This window comes from Anoplopoma fimbria, chromosome 10, assembly GCF_027596085.1.
Source record: "Anoplopoma fimbria isolate UVic2021 breed Golden Eagle Sablefish chromosome 10, Afim_UVic_2022, whole genome shotgun sequence".
NCBI classification, from domain to species: Eukaryota; Metazoa; Chordata; class Actinopteri; order Perciformes; family Anoplopomatidae; genus Anoplopoma; species Anoplopoma fimbria.
In genome coordinates this window covers 15,552,690-15,570,220 of record NC_072458.1, presented here as the reverse complement: position 1 = coordinate 15,570,220, position 17,531 = coordinate 15,552,690, and the positions used below count along the sequence as shown (strand labels likewise).

At 40.8% G+C, this 17,531-nt stretch overlaps 1 protein-coding gene across 3 annotated transcripts in view; it reads left to right on the top strand.

Annotated features, from left to right (window-relative positions):
• Positions 1-17,240, top strand: part of vars2 (valyl-tRNA synthetase 2, mitochondrial) — a 30,522-nt gene extending 13,282 nt beyond the window's left edge. The window contains exons 12-30 of one of the 3 annotated variants that reach the window (XM_054606714.1): positions 654-744; positions 919-1,046; positions 1,262-1,365; positions 2,499-2,580; positions 2,772-2,848; positions 3,045-3,132; positions 3,547-3,634; positions 4,310-4,380; positions 4,464-4,589; positions 4,712-4,816; positions 6,841-6,909; positions 7,005-7,083; positions 8,036-8,166; positions 9,219-9,371; positions 9,504-9,755; positions 11,925-12,036; positions 12,210-12,412; positions 14,047-14,196; positions 16,031-17,240. In XM_054606714.1, the coding sequence (XP_054462689.1) occupies positions 654-744; positions 919-1,046; positions 1,262-1,365; positions 2,499-2,580; positions 2,772-2,848; positions 3,045-3,132; positions 3,547-3,634; positions 4,310-4,380; positions 4,464-4,589; positions 4,712-4,816; positions 6,841-6,909; positions 7,005-7,083; positions 8,036-8,166; positions 9,219-9,371; positions 9,504-9,755; positions 11,925-12,036; positions 12,210-12,412; positions 14,047-14,196; positions 16,031-16,108 (2,187 nt within the window). In that variant the 3' untranslated portion in view covers positions 16,109-17,240. Of the gene's footprint in view, positions 1-653; positions 745-918; positions 1,047-1,261; positions 1,366-2,498; positions 2,581-2,771; positions 2,849-3,044; positions 3,133-3,540; positions 3,635-4,309; positions 4,381-4,463; positions 4,590-4,711; positions 4,817-6,840; positions 6,910-7,004; positions 7,084-8,035; positions 8,167-9,218; positions 9,372-9,503; positions 9,756-11,924; positions 12,037-12,209; positions 12,413-14,046; positions 14,197-16,030 lie in introns of all 3 variants that reach the window. The other 2 variants (XM_054606713.1, XM_054606712.1) reach the window with 2 other exon arrangements.
• Positions 17,241-17,531: the final 291 nt, after the last annotated feature.

Here is a 17,531-nt window from a genome sequence, read left to right as displayed (position 1 = left end):
CTAGCAGCAATCAAAGTTTGTCTTGTAACTGAGATATGTCACGGTAGGAGTTCAGTAACTCTGATCATAACATTGTGTGAAATTTGTGTGTGTAGAGAGGAGTGGATTACAAAACTGGAACTGCAGTCCTCCAGAATTGTTTTGTCTGAGTTCAACTTTCAGGCTGTCATGAACAAATGTTTAAATATGATTTATTCCTAAATAACATATAATATGTCTGTGACCAGCACAAGATCTCCCCCATTTCGACCAGAGTGTATTAAGAGAGAACATTTTTGGATCGGGTGAAACTTTAAGATAATTTTTTCACTCTCCACTCCACATGCTGTGACGTCACCCACTCTCAGCAGCACAATACACACTCATAATAAACACAGAAAAGATCTGATAACCGAAACTCAAATTGTTTTACGTTGCAAAAACATGTGATAAAAGCTTATATATATATATATTAAAAAGTATCTGAAAGATCTGAATCCAATGAGTTGGGGTAGAATTTGAAGTTGAGGAATGAACATTTGGATCACAAAGGTGTAAATGCAGCTAAATCAGCATTCACACTAGGTTAACTAAATCTAACACAACATTTGTTAACATATATATCTATTATAAAATATAACTCATATATTTCCATTTTGTCCACTTTGTTCCAGGCTGTTCATGGGAAGCAATGCAGACACCCCTTCACCAACCGACTCCTGCCCATCATCACTGATTCAATGGTGGACATGGAGCTAGGAACTGGTGACAGCCACACTACTGTCTGAACCCCTCTCTGTCACAGTCCCATCCCAAACTAAACATCCAAAGCCGCAGCGCTTGTTCTTGTTTGACCCTGGACACACAGAGTGAATGCTGTTGCTGTCATGTGACCTGAGCTGCTTGTGTTGATCACTTCCCTGTGTTTGTGTTCTGTAGGTGCAGTGAAGGTGACCCCTGCTCATGACCATACTGACTTCCTGCTGTCACAGAGACACTCACTGCCACGCCTTACTGTGATTGGAGGAGATGGGACCATGGCTCCGCCCTGTGGACAGTGGCTCGAGGTGCATGGGCACCACTGCTATTATTTGTACACTCTGTGTTACTATATGATGTGTTGAAGAAAGACCATTAACTGGATATGTTAGTTGTCTCAGGTTGTAATGGTGAAAACACGGGGCCATGTAAAACACTGCTGAACATTAGTGATGGATGAGGGATAGAAAGAGCAGGTTTGATGTTTCTTTATCCTTTTATCCTCTTACTTTTCCATCACAAGGGAGTGAAGCGGTTTGATGCCAGACAGCTCATTGTGGATGCCCTGGTTGAGAAGAGGTTGTTCAGAGGAAAGAAGAATCACGCCATGACTTTACCCGTCTGCAGGTACTTATTCTGACTTTCGTTGTTTGCATTTATGTCTCTGCTCATGTTTTTTCAACAGCTGTTTTAATCTTAGAGCACAAAAAGCTTCTTTACAAAAGATCATCCAAATGGTATAGCTTAACATGAAACACATCAAAGCTACGTCGTTAAGTAAAGGATTGTTGGACAGAGGCGCAAGGGTTTGTGCTGAGTAAATTTGAGTAGCAACAGCCATGGGTTGTACTTCTTGTCTCATTTGTGGTCTGATAAACAGTAAATCCATCAAATTCAGTGCCCCATGCCATATCATTATTTACTGTGTATACAAAGTGGACATAGTCGTCGTGAACTCACCCATTGGTTTGTAGACTGTCGTTTTGAAGCCTTAATTTTGGTGTTACGGCTGTCATCGTCTTGTTTTATGCAACCATTGAACAGAAGTGACCATATTTGGAATACAGAGGAGTGACGTAAAGACACTGGATATGGCTCTGGTTGATAGACCTGTCAATCACAAGGTAGACTGCCCTAAAGCATACCCTGCTTTATGGTCTATTTGACTCTACATGGATCATAATTTACTAAATGAACATCATGCTGTATTGGAGAAGAATTGAAACTAGAGATTGAGACCATAAACTCATGTTTACAATGTTTACTGAGGGAATAAATCAAGAGAGAAGTAGAGTCATTTTCTCATAGACTTCTATACAACCAGAGGAGTCGCCCCCTGATGGACAAGTTTAAAACTATTCAGCATTGGCCTCACTTTTCAGAACTGGAGGTCGCCACCCAGTTTAGGTCCCAATTAAGCACATAAAGCCTTAAAGGTACCATGTGGAGTTTCTGACCTCTAGTAGCGCTATGGAGAAATTGTTTTTATGAGTGGTTCCCGATTTGTTTGTCTCATACATGCATGAAGCTGCACAGTGTTCTACTGATCTACAGGTGACGCTAATGAGCCAAGAAACGCAGCAATGCGCCATTAAAGAGAGCTTCGAAAAAGGCTGCAAGCTAGTTAACATGGATGTTTACGAAGCAGGATTTAAAATACATTAAAGAAATCAGCTCTGTAAATGTTTGAATGAAATGCATTGTAATGTCCAATATGTTTGTGGTTTCTCTCTTTCTTCCCTCCTCCCTCCTTGTCTCAGCCGCTCAGGAGACATCATTGAACCCCTTCTAAAGAAGCAGTGGTTCGTTTGCTGTGAAGTAATGGCTAAAAAAGCTGTCCAGGTAAATTGGTGGATATGCTGAGATTAGGTGACACTTTAAGAGTTGCATCACATGCTTTTAACTAGCCATGTCAGGCTCCATCATGTAAATATGGTGAAGAATAGAGCAGTCAGGTGAAGTCATCTCATCCTTGAACTCTTTGAAAACATTTATGAAACACAAAATAAGGGGACTATTTCTTTCCCTGCCAGGCTGTGGAGGATGGACAGCTGGAAATCATCCCTCACTACTACACCAAGACGTGGAAGAACTGGCTGTCCAACATCAGGTAGGCTGTCCTGACCCTTGACTTGGACAAAATCCTATGTTTGAACAGTGGTGGTGGTGGGTGGGTGGGGTGGGCAATTGCAGAATGTGTTGTTGTTACTGGTGTGATGTGTGCGTGAAATGACACCACTCTGGTGATGAATGAGCTCTTTTTTCAACAAAGGGTTGTCAACAATGTACCTCTGTTTGCCTCGCAGTGATTGGTGCATTTCCAGGCAGCTTTGGTGGGGTCATCAGATTCCTGCTTACCAAGTGGAGTTTTTTAATTCTACTGACAAACAAGAGGTTGGTTTTGTGGATATATGTTTGTTCTAAGGATAATACTAGTGTGAAATGTTTGGTTCATCTGTTAGACTGACTGAGTTTGTTCAAGCCCCTTCATCTAATGCAACCCTGAATAGAAAATAAATGTATATAGAAATGGTTGACTGGATGAATGGGAAAGCTACACTGTACGCCTCATATTGTATATCAATGTCAGTCTGTCCCAAACTATGATGTAAGTTTCGGTGTGTTTTCTCTCTGTCTCTCTGTCTCTCTGTCTGTCTGTCTGTGTGTGTGTGTGTGTGTGTGTGTGTGTGTGTGTGTGTGTGTGTGTGTGTGTGTGTGTGTGTGTGTGTGTGTGTGTGTGTGTGTGTGTGTGTGTGTGTGTGTGTGTGTGTGTGTGTGTGTGTGTCTGTTTGTTTGTGATAGGAGCAGTGGGTTTGGGGACGGAGCGAGGACGAAGCCCGACAAAGAGCTGCTGTTAAATATGGAGTGAAGCCTGAAGACATCACTTTGACTCAGGGTGACTCACCTCTGTCTACCCTCTTCACCTGCTGCTGATGAAAACCCTACTCTATATAAACCATCACATGCAGGGAAATGGAAGGGAAAGCTCATTTAGCCACAGATTAGCACCAAGATGTTTTTTTACATTTGCTGCTAACACTGTTACAGTGAGTGGGTGTTTGATTGAGTGTGCACCTCTGTGTCTTTCCACGACTATTCTCTCATTCAGCTGCAGAAAACTGCATAATATTTGGGATGTTTAGTAATATCTGCATGCTGAAGGACCTCTAATGGTTGCAGGGAATCCCCCTTTCTCATAACACCTTTACTTGCCTGTGTCTTCTGGCCTTGGTCTTCTATTTGAGGTCTCCTGCCCTGTGGCTCTCCATTGTCCAGACCTCCCTTCTCATGGTTCTGACCACCGAGTCTGTTACTGAACCTCAACCTGTACCCTTGTCTGCGGTGACTAGCCACATTCGGGTCGATTCCCTGCTGCCTGGCATCACCCACTGTGACAGATATATAAATATCAAAACATTTTAATTCTCAAATATAATTTCCAGTATCAATAATCGAACAGGCTGCTATGTGTATAATGTTGACATTGTAGTGTTGATCCGGTAAACTGACATTTATGTAAATACACACATGCATTTCTTTATTGGTTACATCTTCGTACTTTCTGTGGCAGACCCTGATGTCCTGGATACGTGGTTCTCCTCTGGGCTGTTTCCCTTCGCAATGCTTGGCTGGCCTGAGCAGGTACTGCACCACCTCCAGCAGACATAGTCCTCAATAAACAGGCCTATCCCTTTGTATTGTAACCACACCTTCACTTCACACAGACCACTGACCTCCAGCGTTTCTACCCCAGTTCCATTCTGGAGACAGGCAGTGACCTCATCTTCTTTTGGGTGGCAAGGATGGTGATGCTGGGCACAGAGCTGACTGGACAGCTGCCCTTTAAACAGGTTTTTAGATAATGAGAAACCTTAAACACAACAGTATTAATACAAACACTATTAATTGATTACTGTGTCACCCATCCTGCTGTTCTTCTCTCTCCCTTTGCTCTTCCCATTATGCCTTTTAGGTTCTCCTTCACTCTTTGGTGAGAGATAAACATGGCAGGAAGATGAGTAAATCTCTGGGAAATGTCATTGACCCATTAGATGTTATCCATGGAGTCTCTCTGGAGGTAGGTAGCACCTGGTCTGGTCCATGAGGCAAATACTATAAATGACTTGCTGATATCTATCACACTGAATGAAGGGACAGGACTCTTGATGCTTTTTAAAGGGGAAGTATTATGATAGGAGCACACTCATGCAAGTGTGTGTGTGTGTGTGTGTGAGTGTGTGTGTGTGTGAGAGTGTGAGTGAGAGTGTGAGAGAGAGAGAGAGAGAGAGAGAGTGAGAGAGAGAGAGTGAGAGAGTGAGAAGTGGACATTTGCTTTGACGTTATCTCAATCAATACAAAATACAACTTAACCGTGATATACGTAGTGTGTTTAAAAATACCACATTTCCAATATACCCTCTCAAATCCTGTTTCCCCCCCCTTTTTGAAAGAGGCAAACAACTGCTGTATTTTCTTCCACCATCAACAATGAACAGCAACTGAAAGCTTTATCTATACTGGTGTTCTGTGTCTCCCCTCCCACAAGACAACTATTGTTGTAAATCGAGTCGTGAGACTCTCCCTCATACTACTTTTCCCATTAAGATAGCGTCAGAGGGGACTTCCTGTGTAACTGTTGATGGCTGTGTACACATTTAGCTCCCTACTGATCAGCTGATCTCCCAACTTTCAACAAATTATTAATACTAAAAGTAACGAGTTTGAATGTGGAAGGGGGAAAGGATGAGGGTTGTTCAAAGTCACAAAGAAGAGGTATAAATGTGGATAGACCCTGTAGCCATGGGAAATACTAACACAGACAATTGGTGAAGAGGCACTACTAAGCTTTGAGAAGAGACCCCAATACTGACCAATATATGAAAAGTGTCTAGGGAAATGGAAGAGCTCGGACGTGATATCATAAAACAACTATTTGACTTTCAAAGTAACTTCCAGACGTTAAGAAACAACTGGACAAGTTGAGCCAATTGATTAGAAGATCAAATGGATCAACTTCCCAAATCCCCAAAACGCAAAGGAAACTTCAGACCAAGTAGATGATGAGCACACTTACTCACCAACCGAGGAAAGTCTCATGTACTATACTATGAGATAGAGATGACTTGTCTCCCGCTTCACTAGGGAAACTTATCTAAGGGTCTGTGTATCAGAGAGAAATAGAAACATTTTCTAAAGATGCTAGTGGAAGCAAACAAAAAGGCAATGACAAGACGTTGGTAGTGAATGTGATGTGTGTACCATTCTGTTACTACCAAATCCTTTATACATCATACAGTGTACCTGAGTGACCTCTTGTTTACTGGGTTATAAACAGAAAACAATAAAGTATAAAAAACAGATAGCGTCAGATGAATTGAAGGTTTGGCTTCAGTTTAGAAAGTACTAGGGTTTGCACAGAGCTTCAGGGAACACTTCGATCCTCAACAATCCCCTGTCCTCCCCCTTTCCATTCAGCTAACTGTGATCTGCCTGATACCCATCTCTGTCACTCCTTTGTGCAAAAATTCTACTGAAATGCAAGGTGCTTCACAAAGCACATTTCAACAACGCCAAGTTCTCAACGATATTTTTTGAGAGAAGTGACCCATGTAACCGTCGGACATCTCCAGATTACCGTTTCCATTTCTTCTGGAATCTTAACATTTATTGACAGCCTTACTATCACTCCTGAGACTGACGGTGTTGCCGGAGTAAAGCCTATTGGCTTTCCTTCTTCCTTTCTTAATCTATTCATATGTGTTTTTGTTTGTTTGTTTAGGTTTTTAGTCATATTTATTTATATGTCTCATGTAAAAAAAAAAGTTTGATCTTGACCAGCTGGGGATGTGTTGGGAGGGGAGTGTGGGGGGTGCTGGGATGTTTTACTACAGACTTTCTCACTATAGGCCAAAATAAATAGATTTGTATAGAAGCTTAGTAAAAGGGAAGGCATCGTATATTATCTGAGATGTGAGAGAATAAAATCGTTTTTCTGTTGTGACGTGACTGGAAAGTGGATGTAATGTAATTGGGAAACTGTCCACCAAGACAGCCGTCTGTTCCGATTCCCTCAGAGACGTTTTGTTGCTTGTTTCCTCCCAGAGACTTCAAGAGAAAGTGAAGGAGGGAAACCTTGACCCCAGGGAGAGACTGGTTGCCATGGAAGCTCAGGTCAGCTCCCCTCTGTCCTATCTGTTTCTTTGTGGCTGACTGAGCACACTCATTACTTCCTCTCTTATCTGTCCCTTCCATCTGCTTCCCCACAGAGGAAAGACTTCCCCAAAGGGATCCCTCAGTGTGGGACTGATGCTCTGAGATTCGCCCTCTGCTCTCACAAGATACAGGGTGAGTGACTCTCATCTCTGCTCCCTCTGTAGAGGACGAGTGAATGAATGTGTACAGCTGTGTGATGTCAATCAGGGTTGTAGGAAAACAAGAACTAGACTGAGAGACAGAGGAGATGTGAGCTACTGCAGTGAAAGGACATGGTTGTGTGTCACATATCACTCTCTGGTTGCCCGTTCCACTTTGGCAGGTGGTCTGCTCTGTGTCTCCTTAAAACTATTTTCAGATTATTTCACTTAGCACTCAGTGACAAAGAAATGTTCTCATTCTTTCATGAAATACTTCGTCATTTCATAGGTCATTTTTGTCCAGAAGTGTTTCTCCTGAGTGACATGTCTTTGTGGTTAGTCAACCTGCTACTCTTGAGCCTGGAAGGACGTCCTCCCATGGGATGATGAATATGTTCAGAACATTGATGTCATTGTAGACTAGGGCTATACCACAGAGTATTGAAGCTTTAAAGGAGTTCCACTCCAAATTTCTTTTGTTAAAACAGCATGGGTCTTTGTTGTTGGGGGGTCTTGTTAAAGGAAGTAGGAAGTCGAGTTGGAGTAACAGATTCATATATGTTAAAGCTTATCAGATTTCAAAACACATATAATTTATTATTTCAGGGTTTTTCAAATCTCGAGAATGATAACGTTATCGCAATGGCAACTGCTTAATCTTTACTGGTAACAATGGCGAGGTAAACAGTAGGAATAAGAATTAGCTTGTACAGCTTTTGATATTTAAACATTTAAACATACACATTAAGATTTCTGAACATTTTTTTTTAAAGAAAATGTTTATATTTCTCTAAGTTGCATTCATCCTCAAACTCGATTTGGTTCACATTCATACGGTGGACCAACTCAATGGTTGAACACACAGAGCAACCAGTGAAATGACTACAACTATTCACCTTAAGTCTGTTGCCCTTCACACTGTGGGGGACTCTTCTTTTCTTCAGGAGAAGACATCAGCCTGTCCATCTCACAGGTCCTGAGCTGCAGACACTTCTGTAATAAAATGTGGCAGACGCTGAGATTCACACTGGGAGTGCTGGGTGACAACACAACACCAGTGGGGACACTGGAGGAGGTACAGCAAAGACACTGCCAGTTGCACTACTTTTTTTTATTTTAATTTTTATCCACTTAGTTGTACTGTTGTTGAAAATTGCTAAGCTTGTCTTTATAGCACTAAGATATTAAAACAATAACTTTTCATAAATGTGTATCATTTCCATCACTGGCAGCCTGAACAGTGGTTGTTTGTGTGCCACTGAGGCGGATTGCTTCACCACACATCACTTGGTGGTACAAAACAGAAAGACAAAGCTGTGCATGTTGCCCAATGGAAGGAACGATTGGCTTAAATGTCAAAGTCCCTTTGAATAAAGTAAAGAAATGTCCACACATTAGAGTTTGAAGTAATGTAATGGATCTAGTAATCTCTTTTTAACTCTCAGACAACTTTTTTTGAGTTGTCAGCAACATAAATCCTCACAATCTCATAAGACTGGAATGTAGCACAAGTACATAGAGTCAGGATGTGGTTAGTCTAGCTTAGCATTAATACTGGGAGCAGTTAGACGGGCTGTCCAAAGTTCCAAAATACAGCAAGCAGCACCTCCAAAGCTCACTGATTCACTTGAATGAACAACCATGACTGGTTGCTCAGCACAGACACTTTTGAGTAACTGAACCAGTAAGACCAGCACTACCATGGGGTCAGAGAGTCTAGAACTCTCTCCCACAACATTGACTCTCTCCATCGTCAAAGCCCTTCTTATAACAGACCTCTTTAAACTTGCGTGTTTAGTCTCACTCTGTCTCCAATGGCTACAACAACATTCAGTCTTGCATTGCTGAAGATTTTATCATATTGACTTATTATTGTATATTACTGTTTTGTTTGATTTTATGATGATAATGTCCTTGAGTACTTTGGAAGGTGCCTATAAACACAGTGCATTATTATTAATGAATCAATATGTCAAACAGACACTGCTTTAAATAAAGGACGTTGACTATGTGAGAAAGATATCCAAATTCAAATGCTTATTTGAGTGAAGTCCAGTTGAAGGTTAGCTTCATCAGACATGCTTCTTTGTACAGAAGATGTATTGACTAAATAATCAAATGTTTCAGACGAGTGCTCTGAGCAGCTTGGACCGCTGGATCTGCTCCAGACTCTACAGCACTGTTGCAGAGTGTGAGCGGGCCTTTGAAGCCTACGAGCTGCATGCTGTCACGGCTGCCCTGTACTCCTTCTGGGTCCACAGCCTGTGTGACGTCTACATGGTGAGGAGCACAACTTTCACATTGCATTATGGGTACACCTTGAAGATTAGAAAAGAGAGGAATTTGTATTGGCAGTAATCTACTCACTGCTCGGTCTGTGTGCGTGTGGGTGCGTGTGTGTGCTTGCTGTAGGAGTATGTGAAGCCTGTGCTGCTCCAGCAGGAGGGGGGGGGAGTGGTCCACAGTGACACTGAGCACAGTGTCAGAGCGAGGCAGGTGGCCACCAGTGTCCTCTATCACTGTGTGTCCATGTCTCTGGCCCTGCTGTCCCCCTTCATGCCCTTCATCACTGAGGAGCTGTGGCAGAGACTCCAGCCATTCGGACCTGGAGCCGCTGCCAAGACCGCTCTGTGTTTACAGCCGTACCCCTGCTCCTCTCAGCTGGTAGGACTACAGCCATCACACCTCTCCTTCCCCACTGTGACGTCATGATAACATTCACACTGGGGTTCTACCCCGTTTAAAGAGGGTCACTCATCACAAACTAGAAGAACCTCTAGTGGAATCCCCTGTTCAGGTTTTCAGATATTTGCTGCCACCCCAATAAAATGAAGATGGATGGAAATCCATTTGTTTTGCTTTAAAAAATGGCATAATGTACATCAGTGTGATTTGCCAGACACAGTGTCTCTGTTAGTCTGGGTAAGCCACAGACCCAGTGTTAGCTTTAGCACCACACTTGAGTTAAACCTTTTGTATAAAGTATCTATTACTTTTAGCCACATTGCACTCTGTGACACTGTTTAACTCACGACGGACGGTTTGTATAAAAGGATCAAAATCAATGCAGCAGAACCAAAGATACCAGCTTTCTTTATTCCACATGTTCTTCTTCCTGGTTAAAGCCTGGCACCTACATTATCCACAATGCAAGTCAGTGTGTTATGTTAGCAGTGGCTTCTAGTCTCAAGCGCCAATAGAGTGTTGGAATAAGTTGTAAAACCCAGAACTGAGTCAGTATATTTACACTTCCTGCTATCTGAAATAAGGTCTGTGTTTAACAAAAGCTGAATAGATTTGAATGTTTTGTTCTACGATATATAAAAATAGGTCGGTAAATACCCCTCCGGTGAGTTTAGAAGCTTTTATGTGTCTTAAAAAGACGACTAAATGAGACGACTAAACGTCCTCACTAGAACACTAGTCCTCCTTCAGTTTCGTGGTGGTGACGTGAAGTCATGTGACCGTGGTGGCGTTCCTTTACAGCCTAACGTAAGCCTTTTACTTCTGCTGATTGTGCTCATGCTTAAAAAATGATAAAAGCAGTGTTCATTTGGAAAGATTATCCTGATGAACAAAATTTGTAAGTATCATAAACATGTGTTTGCCAGAGAGATAATTTTCGGCAATAATCCAAAATCCACATTTCCTGTTTGTGGAGGAAACCAGTGTGATGTTGACTCCCTCCTCTTTTGTCGCATATGAAGTATTACTACCCGACACCTGGAAACACACTTTGATGTGTAGAAATCATTTTCACTGAAAGTCATTTAAGTATTTTTATTTTTTTGTTTAGTTTTCTACAGATGTTTCAGTCTAGTGTTGTTTAATTGATTCTAACTATACTGAGGCTGTGTCTCCACGGTAACTCCAGTCATCTTCCCTCCTCTGCCTGTCTAACACTCTGAAGCCACTGTGTTATCTGCAGAGCAGCTAATCATTCAGAAGCTATATTCATTACAATACTGTTCACTGTCTGTGTTTTAGTCCTGTTATGCAGTAATATTCCTCAACATTAGCAAGAAGATTTAGTTGGTTGAGAGCTGACATTAATCCTATTGGTAAAAAGCCTACAAACAAAGACTGTAGTCGTGTACCGTTAGCTTAACAATGCTACTTTAAAGTTACCATCTTGAAGATCTCCGTCTCATTTTCTTCGGTGGCACCAGTGTTTTTGAATCTCACTTCCAAGCGGTGACTTTTCCTGGAAACACACCCACTTCATAACACTGCAAAGGCAAGAGCTTTCACCAGTGGGCTGTAGGTAAAATCAACATTGTGTCACCTCATGCATTTGAGATTGATAGGGGCGGCGGTGGCTCAGAGGTAGAGCGTCTTTCAATCAAAAGATTGGGTGTTTGATTCAAAAAGTCCATCCCATAAATGTCTTGGCTTTAGTTTGGTTAGTCCTGATGGGCTGGACATGTTGGTCCCTGCCATCAGCGTATGAATAGATGTATACAAACACAAGTCCATTTACCATAGTGACTAAACAGACATGTATTTAAATAAAAATCTCTGAGATTAGTACTTAAACATTAGCTTACTTTTTTATAAACTTCTACGTTCTAGCTGCTTGTTTGAGAGTTGTACCAGCTCTTTCTTCTCACATTTTCAAATGGGTTCTGGAGCTTAGGTGTATTTAGTATTAGACATTTGGATTTTACAACATCTAACTGGATTAGAAACAATATACCGGTGCACTCTATAGGCAAAAGAAAAGCTAGAAGTTTGTTCTAGTTTTCTCTGATATACATAATCCCTCCTAATTGTGTTTTACTTCCCATGTGTTTAAGCTGATGTGTTCTTTTTGAAATGTCTCCATCCTGCCAGGCACACTGGCATTTCCCTGCAGAGGAAAGGGATTTCCTACTGGTGCAGGAAGTGATCCGAGTAGCCCGCTCACTACGAGCCCAGTGTGGCATGACCAAAGAAAAACCAGCCAGTAAGTTATTTAATGTTTCAAAAGTAACACTTCAATGTTCAGTACTCAAAGACTGGATATAAATCCAGTTATGCTTTCATCCAATAAATAAACCGATGAGCCTTATTGGTAAATGAATAAATGGATTACTTAACATGAGGTGAAGTGGTTTATTTCCGTGTCGTGTGTTTCAGTGTGGGCAGTGTGTTCACCCAGCCAGGCCCAGGTCCTCCTTCACTTTGGGTCAGCTGTTTGGACTCTTAGCCGGATCTCCAGCCTCCGTATCTACTGTCCTACTAGTGCGGACCAACTCCTCACAGACCACTCCACCCCTCCACCTACAGGAAGCTTCATCGGCGTGGTGGACCACACATGTCAGCTACACCTTCACATTCAGGTATGTATCAACATCCTCCTGCTTCAGCTCTTAAGGCCCAAACTACTTGACTAGTGGCTGACAAAAAATGAATCACCTCCAATTTTGATAATCAACAAATCTTTTTTTTATATATATATATATATATATATATATATATACACAAACAACACTTTCTGGTTCAGGATTCTTAATTGTGAGGATTTACTGCTTTTCTTTATATTACTCACACACACACACACACACACACACACACACACACACACACACACACACACACACACACACACACACACACACTAAGATATAAAACTAAGTGACGATGGCAGCGGTCAGGTTCTGTGAGGCAGGGACTACTCACCAGACCAGCTACTCAACAACAGGTCAGGAGCCTTGCTCCCTCCATCAGAACCAGGATCAGGGTAGAGAGTGCCAGATATTCATCTAAAACCATTTTAAAGCATGTTTACAAAGCAAACGTATGATAGTTACAGCCTTAGACATTTTTCTGTATTTTGGCCTGAACAAAGATTTCAAGATCCTGTTGTTTCTGCTTCGCAATCCACCTCTTTCATAATACTTTTTCTTCCTGGACCACTTTAATCCTGCTTTCTGCAGTAAAACAGACAGCATTATGTAGCATTGTGTTGTAGCAGCCATGGTAGAGTAGCCGTCATGCATCAAGCCTTGTAGTGATTGTGATAAAAAACCTGTTCTTTCTGGAGAGTTGACTTTGTGTGTGCAATTTAATACAGAAAACAGCAGGTGTGGGTGTTAACACGCATCACACACACGGCTACAATGCCTCATCAAACAAATCACTCCTGTCCCATTGTTAAGGACACACCGTCATCAGTAGGTCGTCACTGCATCTAGCCAGACTAATATAATAATAATAATAAGCTGAAGTTAGCTCACTTTGGACAATGTAACAATTACTGTGGTAGCTATGTTTAGTTAAAGTATCCAGAATCAGTTTGCATTACAAACATATGGTCAAGCAGTGTCCTGTCCTCAAGCTTCTCCACTGTCCTCCTCTCAGCCCTCACTCATCTTGAAAAAACAACACCTACATCAGAATTTTGTTTAAGCATGTTAGCATTCAACACAATCTCCCCCATGAAACTGGCAAACTTAGCTCTCTGGACCTGAGTTCCTCACTCTGTAGATGCTCATTAGACCTCCTCACAAACAGGCAGGTATTTTCTTTTGTAATAAATAGGACTACAAACTGCTTGTCATTGCACAACCCTGTTTTACAATGACAGTAAATTAACCCTGTAACTTTGTAGCCTTGAATAAAGTTACCTCCCGCCAACATTAATGAAAAACTTGAAAATGTTTTAGTGTGTGGATGATGTATGACCCTAGCAGAAATGTAAATGACAAAATTAAGATGAAAACTAAAAATTATTCAAAGTGTACTGTAATGGATTACATTGCCATAATCATTAGAGATTGAATGTGAAATTTACTCTGCATTGACTTTGCAATGTGCTACCTAAACTTCAATATCAAAATGCAAACTGGAATGACATGGACTGTAGCCTTATCATCCACAGCCACATCTGTGTCCATCAGTATACTGGTGTGCTCCACTGTTTCGACTTGTTGGGTTGGTGATGTCTAACATACAGTATGATTTGCCCTCTCAGAGTGGAATGAACACTGATAAACGAATGCTGCAGCTCAGCCAGCGCAGAGACAAGCTTGTTCCAAAGCTGGAGAGAATCCTCAGCAGAGCCCAGTCTGCAGACTACCTGACCAAGGTCCCTGCTCATGTCAGGCATCAGATGGACACTAAGGTGAGCACTGAGCAGTAAGGGGGGCTGCTACGGTTTAGTGTCATGTGTTATCGTTGGCCTGTTGAAGAATTTATATTTTGTATGAGATCTTTATGGCAAGAGACGTGGCTGGAAATTAGACATTGACCCTTAAAAATACTTTTTTGCCATAATTCAAGAATTCATATGCTAAATATGACAATTTCACCAGACGTGTAATAGGGTAAAATGATGAAGTGATGACAGTCTGGACAGACATGGATGTAAACTACAACTTTGGTTTAGGTTGGCGAAGGGAAACAGCTGTGAGGCAGTAGTTCTGGTTCTTGTAAGTCGTATGCTAGTATGTTAGTAGTATGATCGTATGTTAGTAGTATGATCGTATGCTAGTAGTATGATCGTATGTCAGGTGTATGCTCCTTTATTAGTTTTGCCTCATTTACAGACACATTAAAGGCAATGTGGTCGGCCCTCCACTTTGGTCCACACTGAAATGCCTAATAACTTTCTGATGGATTGCCATGATATTTTCCACAGACACGTTCCCCAGATGGTGAATCCTAATGATTTCAGTTATTTCTTGTGGTGCCACTACTTATTAAGTGAAGTATTAATCTCGATTTCTATACATTCATGGTTCCCAGAGGATGTCTGCTAATGACTTTCGTGATCCCCAGATTATTTCCACCATGAGATTGACATTATGAGATTGACATTAGGGCTATTGAGTGGAATGTCTCAACCACTATATGATGTACAGCCATGAAGGTTAGGACAGACTTCCATTTTCCCCTCAGGGTAAATGGTAAATACACTTGTACTTGTATAGCGCCTTTCTTGTCTTCCGACCACACAAAGTGCTTTAACACTACATTTGTGAGCATTCACATCCATTCATACACTCATGGAAGGGGCTACCATGCAAGGTGCCACCTGGCCATCAGGACTAAACTAATTCACATTCACACCACATTCATGGGCTCATGGCACAGCCTTTGTGAGCACACCGACTTGCTAGTGTGGCTGTAGACTCATAGTCCTGTTTAACTTACTACTGCAATTAGAAAAGTCAAGGGGAATGCATAAGAGTGATGGTTTGGTTCCTCTTACCAACAGGTGGTTTATTTCAAGAAGTGAATACTTTTTTTATTACAGTACAGCTGTACACAGCAAAGTCCATCATTGGTGACACAAGACACCCCAACCATACAGAGTTTGAGTGTCCTCCCCCTCTGGGTGACGCTACAGAGGACACCTGGAATAGGAAGAGGTCCATAAGGGATCTTTTGTTCCTTGTGCAATAAATTCGATGAACAAACTCCAGAGTTCCATAATAATAATAAAGGTGTTTTGAAACAATAACCATATAATTAAACATATTTAAATAAACAAATAGATTTTGTGATAACCTACTTATTACTGTGAAAAGTTATTTTCAAGTTTGATTGGACTTTAATAGTATATTTTGTTTATATTTTTTGGGTCTTTCATCATAGCAATTTTTATATCAATATTATCCTTTTTTTAAAGTCAATAAAATGAATTCCTATAAATGTCTGTTAGTATGAAAAGGAATGATGAAATAAAATTTGACCATAGGTTAAATTACTTTTTAATTGATTAATTAATCATTAGTTAATGATTAATTTCATTGTGTTACAGTATTTATTTATATCATTGTGTATACATTATATTATAAATATTTAAGTCTTAATTATTTATTCAAATAAGATTATAGTTCAGTGTAGTTCTTTACTACATGTTGTCTAATTATATACTAGTTAGGGTACAATTAGCCAACCATGTGTGAAAGACCATGTGATTCCTACTTTGAACCCTCCTCCTGTGTTTACAGACATCAGCCCTGCAGCAGGAACTTAAGACCATTGAGGACCAGCTGAAGATCCTGCAACAGACTCAACCAACAGAATAACTACAGCCAATGAGCATTACAGTCACTGTGGACATGATGAATTATTTATAATGTTGTCTGAGATGGAGATCCCTACACTGCTTGAATGAAGAAGACGTTGCATAATATCATGTGCCAGTGTCACACTGTGATACTGCTGTACCGTACTGCATGATTAACGATGGAGTTGTGGCAGGCTCGAGGCAATTACTCCTTCATATTGATAATGTTTTTTAAAATGAAAGCATCTTTGCTAAATCTGACCCTATGTGTTTCCTTGTTGGGGATGCCAGAATGTTGATACCTTGAGGATTCAGGGTCCAGCATCTCAGGTTTAATGTGCTGTTAAGGCAAGCCAAGGTATGCAGAAAACATCATATCAGTCTGTTCAAACAGGCAGCATGCATGCCACCAAATCCATCAAGATTATAGAAGAGGTATTTATCATATTCAAATGAAAGAGAAAAGAGGGCCAAATGCATTAATCCCAAAGGGAAATTGCAGTGTCATAGCAAAAAGTTTCATCAGTCACAAGTCACAGGAAACCAAAATACAACGATAAACCAAATATACCGTACACAACATAAATACAACAGAATAAAACCACAGAATAGTGACTAAAAGTACGAGCTGATGTTCACCTCAATTCACTGCTACGTCTTAAACTTCCACTGAATTACTGTCTTTGGTGGTGCAAGTAGCTAATGTTTAACAACGTACAAGAAGAATTAAGTGTTGATGTAACGCTCTTTTCTAAAAAAAAATGTTTAATCAATCATCCTGCACAAAATGGTCCCTTGTCCTCATTCTGATCTAACAACAGGTGAGGACGGAGTGTGTGGAGCAAACAGTCCTCTGTAGGTGGGTATGGAGCTAAACTCTGAGCCCACCTACGTTTTAGCTGTCCAATCAAATGCAAAGGATTTAATTTAAATCCTTCTTGTACCTGTACACCGCTTAGCTATTCCGTTTCACTGTGAAATACGTCACAGTACAGAGGCTTAATTTCAAAATGAAATCCCCAGAATGTAACTGTCTCTTAACAGGGAACTCGGGTGAGGCTGGTCTTTTTTTTAATATATAAATAAAAGCCCCGTAGAGTACTTTTATCCTAACAGGGAACTCAAGATGAGCATGTCAATAAGAAACTAGCGCTTGATGTAACTAGTTTTTCAAAATAAAGGTGCATATAGTTCAATTTAGGGTTTGGACATCAGTTGATGTTTTATCCTTATTCCCACGAAGACAATCATTTTCCTTTTTGAAAGAAGTTAAATTGCTTTATAAACCCCAATTGAACTTATTTCATAGTTTACTCTATTGTTTAAATTATTTTACATTCTTCATCCCTCTCACACTTTTTCAACTCTTCATACTGCCTCGGCTCCTTTTTCATGGATTTTCAGCTCTTATCTACAGATTTATTCTGCTTTCATACATTAGG